Source organism: Neodiprion fabricii, chromosome 1 (genome assembly GCF_021155785.1).
Source record: "Neodiprion fabricii isolate iyNeoFabr1 chromosome 1, iyNeoFabr1.1, whole genome shotgun sequence".
Lineage (NCBI taxonomy): Eukaryota > Metazoa > Arthropoda > Insecta > Hymenoptera > Diprionidae > Neodiprion > Neodiprion fabricii.
Window position 1 is genome coordinate 31,504,514 of NC_060239.1, and position 11,001 is coordinate 31,515,514.

At 48.9% G+C, this 11,001-nt stretch overlaps 1 protein-coding gene across 1 annotated transcript; it reads left to right on the forward strand.

Annotated features, from left to right (window-relative positions):
• The first annotated feature begins 6,535 nt into the window (after nucleotides 1-6,535).
• Nucleotides 6,536-8,367, forward strand: LOC124181248 (protein sister of odd and bowel-like). Its single transcript, XM_046567656.1, has 2 exons — nucleotides 6,536-7,744; nucleotides 7,880-8,367. The coding sequence occupies exons 1-2, from the start codon at nucleotides 6,795-6,797 to the stop codon at nucleotides 8,223-8,225; spliced, it is 1,296 nt and encodes a 431-aa protein (XP_046423612.1). The 5' UTR covers nucleotides 6,536-6,794; the 3' UTR covers nucleotides 8,226-8,367.
• Nucleotides 8,368-11,001: the final 2,634 nt, after the last annotated feature.

Below are 11,001 nucleotides of genomic sequence, written 5' to 3' on the forward strand. Positions count from 1 at the left end.
ATTGTGCCTGCACGAGTTAGCCGTTAGACTATGACGATCGGAAAGGTCGCCCTAAAAACAGTGGGAATAGTGTCGGCTGAAAAAAAAGGGCCCATATTTTATCGAAGAATAAAAGTATACAAGGGTTCATCGTGCAGGCAGCGGGCCCGGGAGTTCGTCCACCCAAATTCACCGGCTCTCTTTGTCTTTTGAAACACTTTTTCTGGTCGGTAACATAAGGAGATAAACTAAGCGCAGGCGATGGAAGCTGAAAGGAAAAGGCGTCGTGAGTTATTTTGTCAGGGGTTAGGCACAGCGGTGTTAAAATAGTGCTGATTTTTCAGAAGAGAAGTGGAATTATTATTGTCTTTCAAACGACGGCAACTATTGATAAAACATTTTCGAAATACTTGTAACAGGCATTACAGGTTTAGTAGAGAAATTTTAACCCCCTGCTTCGACAATTTAAATCTGGAAATAGTGTAAGATTGAGATTTCCGAGAAGATTTAGGAATTGGGTATATGGGAAGAGTTACGCGCGAGGCGGTTTTTATCGATTGAAAATTACACTGCACAGACTATGTAAAAATTTCCGACGTCCAATATTACCGCAGATGCAGCATATCAATGAAGTGGACGGAAAGAGAAGGAGGTACGCTATTGATTTCAAATCTATGAGGATCGATTCGTGCCGGATGATCGGGGGTTATAAATGGTCGGAGGAATCGGGAATCGGGGTTGAAACAAATAATGGTGCAAAAATGGAGAAAAATATGGCGAAAAAGAATTCACGGGACTTGACGGGACATGGAAAAGAAATGGAGAAAAAAGAATTCACGGGACTTTATGGGGCTCGACGGGACGTATGTCCCTCACTCCCTCCGTCTCGCTCTCTCTCTCTCACATTCTCTCTCTGTCCTTTCGTCCCACCGTCCCGTCGTCCCTCCGACTTCTCCGTCCATCCCTTTCCCTCTCACTCTCTCTGTCTCTCTCTCTCCTTGTTTCTGAGTGTTATAACTAATAATACTTTGACTTGGTCTTAACAGGTGCTGAGTATCTCGCGGAGGGTGCATAATACACTTTGGCAGTTAAAATCTAATAAAGAACTTCTACCAACTCGCTTGCGCTCCTCGTTGGTAAACTCGCTAATTTTACATCTTTTCGACTATTGTGCATTAGTTTACCGCGATCTAACAGTTGGTCTGGAGCTCAAGCTAAAGCGTGGCCTCGATTCTTGCGTGAGATTCATATTAGATGTGCATAAATCCGAGCACATCATCCCACACTACCGTATGCTTGGATGGCTTGCTTTGGCTGATAGGCACAAATACATGTTGGGAACTTTTCTGTACAATACTTTGTGTTTCGGATCACCCAGCTATCTCTCTGATGAGTTGGCAAATGACTTGTCGGCAATACGTCACCGAGTCACTAGAGGTGACCCAAAGGGTCTATTTATTCCTCTACACCGATCCAGAGATCATTTCTTGTATCTGCTTGTATCCTCTGGAACTCTGCCTACCTCAATTCTGGAATCATCTTCCTTAAATATCTTTGAGATAAAACTTAGGAAATATTTGGCCAGCAGCACTGTCTATTTTTAACTTATACTTTAATAAGCATAGATTTAATTTAAATATTATATACATTTTTATGTTTTTTTCTTATCTTCTCTTTTCATCGAGAACTGCACACGGTCAGCACATTTTTGCTGTTCTTAGGGGGCACATTGCTCCAGAAAATTTCTGAATAAACGCTTTTCTCCCTCTCTCTCTCTCCCTCTCTGACCCGCCGTCCCTCCGTTCTTCTTCCTCTCACTCTCTCTCTCTCTCTCTCTTTCTCTCTCCCTCAGATGAAGCAGCAACAGCAGCGGCAGCAGCCGGGGGGAAGGGAGGGGGCGAAGAGGAGGCAATGTGAGAACCCGCGGGGGGCGATCGCTCGCCCTTTGCGGCTCCGGCGTCAGGCAAGCCTGGATCTCGTACACACCTAGCCTTCGTTCGTATAACGCGTTGTAATGGGATTAACCGGGCGCGCGTCATTTGTTATCGGGCTCGTTGTAATCTAACACGTCACTGAACACTCAGCGGTCGGCAGTCGTGTACCATAATATACGTTGTACGTATACACGGTGAAACGAAGTGCGAATACCTACACCAGCCATGGTACCACGCTTTGCCCTGTATTTCATGATTTTAGGGGCGGGGGGGATTTTATCATTTTTCAATATATCAGCTAGACGACGGTGACGAACGTTGCCTGAGTTCTGTTGCCGAGGTCGCCGTTTTGTAATTCCCTGCTTTTTATCATCAACGTGTAATTTGCGTCGTTTTAGGAAATGAAGATAGTGTTTGTATTGAAAAAACGCCGAAGGTTGTTAGGTATTATACAACTGTCGTTGTTCGGTTTTCAAACATACGAGTACAACGCAGGTGAAATCGGGGGAGCGCGTAAATTTTGACACATGCGTAAGTACATGTAGGCTCATACCTGGAGGAAGGCTCGAGATGATAGAAGCGACGATTGAATTACCTCTGAGATTGCTTAGTGTAATTGGACGAATCAATCTCGCTATCGCTGACCCCGGGGGTCCCAGTATTCGGCGGGTCTGATCATTCTTCTCTGGTTGTATTTATCACCCACACGTAAGTTCGTAGGTATAAAAAACCGTTCACCGCGTGTCTCGTAGATGCCTCGTAGATGCCTCGTAGATGCGCGGCCGACCGCCCTTGCGCTCGATTCAGAGGCGAGGACGCTTCTAGGCGGATGTTAGTAGCGACCTAATTATCTACGCGGCGTGACGTCCCCGTGCAGGGGTTCTTATTGTCTATAGCGGTAATCTACCACTCTCCGAAACCCACGCCTCATCCTCATCCAAGCAATCGCAATTTTTCCCGTCCAACTTCCAATGCTGTTTGTGAATATTCCGGTTTATCAAAATTTTTTGGATATAAGGTAACCGCGTAAAGTTAGCTTAAGCTTTACATAATTTAAAAAATTTTCTTATTGTGATAATTTTTGATCCTGTAATTACTTTGTCACTTCATTAACGTCGGAAATGTTCTCCAGTCATGCATGCAGTAGCCGAAACAATCCAGTCCCGATAACCAGCGCAGAGAAGAGTCGAGAGATTGTACAGATTTTTTTCGCTCGAATGAGGCAGTAAACAGTAGGATTGAATTATTTCCCTCACCACGCTCACGCCGGCTGCGTTAACGGGAGTAAGGTTCAAGGGCATCGGGTACGTTTCGAAAAAACGTGAAATCGCAAAGATAAGGTCAGCCTTTTACACCGATGATCGGTCTACGAATCGCCGAGTGTAATTACCGCGCGAGTGTAAGGATGAAACGAGTTTTGCAGCTTCTCGTAGAGAGTGAAAATCTTTCGCACACGCGCGTATTATACGTAATCTATATACCTGTTTATTCCGTAGGTATAAATTTAGCTTTCTCAGTTCCAGATCGGTAATTTCCTTCGTCCGCGCCTTGACCACGGGCCAAATTCACCGATTTATCTGTCGATAATAAAGACTTTAAACCGAATATCAAATAAGCCGCACGCCTTCCCTCAGACGGGATTAACACCGCAAAATCCTGACACGATTGCCTACGTCCACGCTAAACGCCAGTCCAAACGTCGTCTGGGTCGCGATGATCAGCGTCTTCTCCGGCGCTTCATATGCATTGGCGTACATCCCGCCGGAATAAATTTGTCCTCACAAATATATTGACTTCTTGACTTCACCCCGTTTCAGTTATAGACTTATTTTATCGTCTTATCCTTATCTGTCCTGCACACACAGTTGACAGGTGTACGGCTTTTTGGAACAGAGCGATAACCGCAGGTACGTATAACCAACATGCTTGCAGCTGAGATAAGAAAAATCGGTGCAAAAGTTTACCCGAAATGCGGAGAGCTGATTGAATACATTGTACCTACTCTAGAAATGGGTAGAAAAATTGATAACGTTTTACCGATGATCACATTGGAGATTTCATTTGGAAAATTGACCACTTGTCACTTTGTTTTTCTTGACATTTTTTATTTACAAATTTCACCGTTTAAAGTCTGCGTTACGATCGAACCTAATAAAAATTGCATTCTGCAAAAAAGAATAAAATCTGTCGGATTTACATGCGCGAAGGTATAAAAATATTATACGCGGACATAATTATTGTAACAGAACTTGAAAAGATTGCAATGAAAATTACCTATTCGTATGTCGATGTTCTTTGAACTTGTCAAATACCCCAATCAAAGTATAATTACCGTCACGCATGTAAGTCCGACAGATTCTGTTTCCGTGTGGCTAAAATTTCCGACAGATGTTTCACGAACTGTATTCCTACACGACGTGTCAATGAAAAGATTCAAGTATTAACCAATTGAGTCGTTCACCAATTCAGTAACCTTTCAGAGGCATTTAAATTTCAGAAATGTGGGAGATTATTTTCGATAGCCCAAGATTACTCTTCAGTAAGACTTCCACCACAACGATTTATCTGTGAAAGATTTCTCTGAAGAGTAAAAAAAGAAAAAATATATACATAGGAATGAAATTGTAATTTCGTCGAGATTAAGCCTGTCTTCGTGAGACGTGCGTCGTGTCAATGTAGATTGAAAACGACTTGAGGAGATGAAAAAGGAATAGTACCGCGTACGCATTATTATGTAGCACAAGATTGAGAAGAAGTAGGGAACGGGTACAGACTTGATACCTTATACCACGGACTACTCGAGTATACTTGTATCCATAAATTTGTAGGCGCGTAACAAGAGAATCCCTTGAAATAGTGAAAGTTGGTCGGCGCGACGCGCGTCCGTCTGTCTGACGGTGTTTTACCGATATCACAATATCGATGCAGAGATTAGGCTGGAGCCCGTCTCCCGATGTACAATGTCGATGGTACGCATACCTGTAACCGAGTAGAAGCGCGTATCCGGTGGACATGTTTACGGTAAACACATTCGGATTGCGACAGCTGAGCGTGCAGCGAGGAGGCCCAGCTGCCGGCACAAAGGTGGCTGCGGTTACGTAGGTACGTACGTAAGTACCCGCAACATATCCGCGTACGTACTCCGGGTTCCGAAGGACGGAGGGTCGGATAGACGGACGTAGGTTCGAAGCCGGCCGCCTGTCCCGGCATAAATCGTTCCCCCACACTCGCGGGGCCCCGGCAACCGGCCCCAGTCAGTGGGTGATTAAGCGCGCAGAAGAGGAACGAGAAGGAACCGTCCCCGGTGACGGTCAGCGAGCGCAAGCGTGACCCTTGACCCTCGGCGGTCTCGCTCGCACCCGCGGCTATCTCAAAGCGCGTCGCACTCAGCGACGGTGAGCGCCGTGCGCCGTGCGCCGTTCAGGCGGCGTGGGCGAGTCGCGGGAGGGACGCGCTTTGGCCCGCGGGCGTCTTGGACCGTGAGAACACCAACTATAATATTATTTAGTCTGACCGAGGCCTGGCCGGGCAGCGTTGCCGAAGAGGAGAGGAGTCGAGAGGAAAGAGAAAGAGGGAGAGAGAGAGAGAGAGAGAGAGAGGGGCCTCTCTCCCGTACCTGCGCATCGCGTTGCACCCTCATTCTCCGCGCTCTCTCTTTCTCCCTCGTCGGAGAAGCCGGGACGAGACGAAACCTTACCGTACAGAACGTAGGTACCAACCCGGTGTACTCTAGCGCATTAATTGCCGTCGTAAATTGTTGCGGCTTTGCGAAGGAGTTTAAGTTTAAAACCGCGAGGACTGGAGAACGCGCGGACGCGACCGAGCGAAGCGAGTCTTCATCCGCGACTCGAGGCTTCGGGGTAAATCCTGACCGTTCTCGTTTCATTCTCCGAGTTCTTGTTACTTCAAGGATCGGGGTGAAAGGGGGACGGAACGTCGTGTAGTTTGCGGTTTCTCCGATTCGCCCGCGGGGCGGAAAACGTTTCGCTTTCGGGTCGTAGGTACAAGGTATAGTAGTGGGTGCATCAGACAGAGCGAGAAGCTTCAATTACAGTGCCCCGTAAATCAGACGGCACCCGGACGATACCCGCAAGTGTATGCGCGAATAACGAACGGCGGTCCATCGATATATTCGTGGGGCCTTACCGCTGTGGCGGAGATCGGACGCGACGAGGAAGGAAGACCCCGTGCCTGTGCACCGGCGAAGACTGCACGCGCGTGCATCGAGGCTCGCGTGACAGCGACCGCTTATGAATACGCCGGTTGGGTCTCCCCCGCGCGGTGCGTAGGTACATGCGGCCTGCCTCGATGCGGTGCGCCCTGCGCATCCTTAGGATACACCACCGCCGCCGCCGCCACCACGAGAGAAGCGGAGAAGCAGGCGGGCGCGTGTTGCCAGGCCGTGAAACGGGAGAGGGCCCGGATCGCGCTCCGCAGCAGCTGTCGGGTCGCAGGGGGCCCCGACCGCGGGCATCCAGCCATCCAGCATCCCGATTAGGTCCCGGAGCGCATCGGCGGCGGCAATGGGCCCATGCGGCCCAAGACGAGGTAAGATACCTGCCACCAGGTGGCTCCACCAGCACCGCCCATGCGAGCGATGCCCGAGCAGTCGCCCGAGCGCCGCTGCCCGGCGAGCATCTCCGTTTGTTTGTATTCCGAGGACTTTCGTAAACCCGCGCCTTTTCAAATGTGTTGACAGTGTGTGTCACCCGGCTAGTGATAACGATAAACCCGCCGGAGAGAGATAACGCGGGGCTCCGTTTTCACCGTTCCGCGAGACCTCGAGATTTATGTGATCGCCCGCCTCTCCTCGCCTCGCCTCGCCTTCCTCTAATCCGACCGCACACGCGGCGTCGCGGGCCGATTTTTTTCACCGGCAGGATGCAGCAGCAGCAGCAACAACAGCAACATTCCGATCCCGAGAATATATCCTCGGCGGAAGTGCAGGAACTCACTCCCCTTCCGGATGTCGTTGACGACGAGATGTCCTCCAACGGGATCACCAATCTCACCCTCCAGAGCGTCGCCCTTGGCCTCCAGGGCGCCCTGCTCGCCGCTCTTCAACGCGCGGCTCTCCTGCCGCCGGGACACGCGGCGGCCGCAGCTCTCAATCTCCAGGCCCTCGAGACGTACCTGACTCTGCATCGTCTCCACGCGAGCAGCAACGCCTCGGCGAACGTCTCCTCGACGACGACCTCCGTCTCCACCTCCACCTCCACCTCCTCCTCCGCCAGCAGCAACAACAACAACAACAGCATCAACAACAACAACAACAATACCTCCGCGAGGAGTTCCTCGTTCCTCCAGAGCAACTGCACCTCCCCCGCCTCCTCAACCGCAACAAAGACTGATCATCGTCAACTCGGCGATGTTTTGCCCGGCTCTACCACCCTCGACGAGGACGACGTCTCGCATCTGGACTTCGTCACCGATCCCGAGGAGGACCTCGCCCTGCTCGAGGAGGAGGAAGTCCTCATGCGGGACAACAACTCGTCGGGAGGTTCCTCGACCCACAACCACGACGCTCTCCTCCAGAGAATAGCCGCTGACGAAACACCGGCCCCGGCGATAACTCCCGACGCTAACCTGCTCCAGGCCGCCTCTCTGCTCCCATCGACGACGGCGACCTCCACCTCCGTCGAGGCCGTCCTAGCCCGGCCCTGCAGAGCCTCGAGACCTAAGAAACAGTTCATCTGCAAGTTCTGCAACAGACAGTTCACCAAGAGCTACAACCTACTGATACACGAGAGGACTCACACCGACGAACGTCCCTACAGCTGTGATATTTGCGGGAAGGCGTTCAGGAGGCAGGATCACCTCCGAGATCACAGGTAAGAATTCCCGCCTATTCCTAACTTCGATAACTCGGAGACGTGTTACTTGAACGCCGGCTCGAGGACCGCGCGAACAGACACCGAAAGAATTTCTTCACTGACGCTTCGCTGTTTTTCTTCTCACATCCTCAGGTACATCCACAGCAAAGAAAAACCGTTCAAGTGCGCGGAGTGCGGCAAGGGCTTCTGCCAGAGTCGGACGTTGGCCGTTCACAAAATTCTCCACATGGAGGAATCGCCCCACAAATGCCCCGTATGCGCGCGTAGCTTCAACCAGCGGAGCAACCTCAAGACTCATCTTCTAACTCACACGGACATAAAGCCTTACCACTGCTCCTCGTGCGGCAAGGTATTCCGCAGGAACTGCGACCTCAGGAGGCACTCGCTCACCCACAATTTGGGGGTCGCCTCCTCGCCCCCGCCCCCCAGCCTTCCTGGACCCGGGACGAGCACCGCCGTGCTCCAGGAAACCTCCTAGCCCCTCTGTCGACTCGAACGGTGTAATAATTACGCGAGAATTAAGCTAAGCCCATGCTCATTAGATCTGTAATTATGTCTATAATACTGATTGTATGTACTGAAATTATAAATCTGACTATATAGAGTTTTCTCTAGTATTTTTTGCGGCATGTGTAAAATAAATTTTTATTATTATTTTTTACTAATCATTTGTCTGTTTCTTTCGTTCTTTTTTTCTTTCTGTCTTTCTTTCTATCCGCATTCCTTCCGTTTGCCCAGAATTACATCAGCTTAAGATATTTCTCCTGTTCACGGTAACTAGAAGCTTATTACAGTCCGAGTTCATAAATTCGTTTGCGATTACCGGGAAATAACAATCTTGAACCTAAGTTTCAATACCGTTTTTATATTCATATGATAATCTGATAAGATTCAGTCAAATTTCATTGCTAGTTTACACGATCTTCATTAGTGGTAATAATTTTTTTCCACTCGAAATTGGAGCAACGACTCGAGATTGGGTATTATAATTTTGCTACAAACTGAATGGAAACGTTAATTATCGACGCTGCAGGCCAGAGAAGCATTCTCTAGTGAAGTAACAAAGAAGTCATCCGTTAACCCGTGAGCGTTGAAATATTAACGATTTTGAAACTCCGAAGCTCCGTTGTACGTTCGTCCGTGCAATCGCTTGTGCAAAGGTTATTTCGTCACCGAGGCATTGAGAGTTGACTAACGATGATATTTGCGAACTCGAGACTCTCGAATACTTGTCGGCGAATCTCGACGGCAAGTTGCGTGAATTATTTACTCCTATTTTCTCGCTTTTGTTCGGCGACAGCGCGCCTCCTGCTTTCGCTTCGCGCCCAACTGTGGCATTCAAATTCACCTGCAGGGCAAACCTCTGGACTCTCTTTTACACATCGCGTCTGTAGGATAGTAATTTTTTCGGGGCGACACTAAGCGTTAAGAGTCACGGTCTAAAATAAAAAGCCTCGACAACTGCTCTCGAGGGAAACGCTGAAAAATATAAAAATAAGAAGGAGGAGCAAAGCATACTGAGAATAGAAATAAAAGTAAGGAAAAGAAAAAAGACAAAATTGAGGGGGGGGGGGAAGAGTGAAGAAAATTCAAAGGCGCTTATCGGAGGGACGAAACCTTCGGCCCGACACCCGTGAACAATAACGCAGGTAATCTTGCGGCTGGTTAATTAATTAGGCTCTCTTCTATCCGCGCTCTCGGTTATAAATAACCGAATAAAAAATCTGGATCGTGTTACAAAGACGCACCCGCCGGAGTTGCGCCAGGTGCGTGCGTGACATCACGTCTTGATACGTCTAGGGTTACTTGTCTTTCTCGGCTGCTCAAACACCCGACCAAACGCCGAATCACTGGAGCATCAGCTGAACCTTTCGCCTGGGCCGTTCCCGCAGGCTCGCATGCCCTGCAACACCTCGTCCCTTTGCCCTCGACGGGGTGCCGTCAGCGCGAGGAAAGTCGGAGCTTCCTTTTCTCAAAATTCCGCTTCACTTTCCGGTCCCGGAGTTCTGGGTGAAAAAGAGGAGAGAAACGGAGGCTCGTCGAAGGTGGAAGAATTGCTTGAAATATTCTGGTAATCCGGTGTAACATCACCTGCGTCGATTCACTTGGTCGCACACGTCGAAAGCTTGCGATTAACCGGTTGGTCCTCGGGAGATTTGATAGAAATGAATTTTTGCATCGCGTTGATACATAATGTATACATTTGTTGACGTGTTTAGAATTTAAAGTTTCAATTTTAACCTGTGCCGCGTGATACAGTCAAACCGGTGCTTAATCATACGTTTCGGTAAGGTGTGTATAAATTTACCTGGCGATACAAGTGTGGTAGATTTTTTTTCTACAACTGTATATAACTCAGATTATTATACCCGCAACGGGTCTTCTTGCCGATTCCGAGACATTTATTATCCCATGCCTCCGCATCTCGCGGGATATTAAGGCGATACTCGGGTATATTGCAATTTTACGAACTGTTGACTTTTATTGGCGGAAAAACGTTTGCGTTTATAATATGCATGCAGCAGTGAGGCAGCTATTTATGCGAGAACCGGCGTGTAGGGTTTCAGCTGTGAAAATGTAAACTCTACGATGTAATCTTGAAAGGAAGCGTTTGAAAAATGTGGCTTTACCGTTGGAAAAAAAATTGTTGCTCTCCAACTGAACGAAAATATTGTCCTGAATTTCGTATTCTTCTTAAAAAATTTTCATTTTTTTCCTCTCTCTCTCTCTCTCTCTCTCTCGCTCTCTTGGGCAGGTTTACCGCGATATTCGGATTAGCAGACGAGTACAAGATGCACGGAACCGGAACGAGTGAAATTCACACCGCAGTGTCAATCGAAAAAACAGATGAAAAGCGCGATGGAATAAGGCTAAAAAATGTGTGAAAAAAATAGGAAAAGGTAAGTTTAAGGCGAAGAAGCGGGATTCCAAGCGGCGCCCCGCGTCGCGAATCACGGACCGAGCGTTCCCATTACCAGGAATAGTTTTCGAGTTTCGGGTCTCCTTCGAGGCGCTGCGACGCACCGACATAAAAATACGCACGGTGTGTATGCCTAGCCGTATGTTAGTGGAATGCACGTGTGTAGCGTGGGGCGCACTAGGAGAGAGCGAAGCGTCGAAGGTGGCGGGTGGAACGATGGGACAGGAGGGCGGACAAAGAGGACACGGAGGACCACACGTACGTACCGCCCACAGATACGCTATCACTGCGGAGCCGGGTATGAGGACGACGTGATCTGCATGCGCACGTCCTG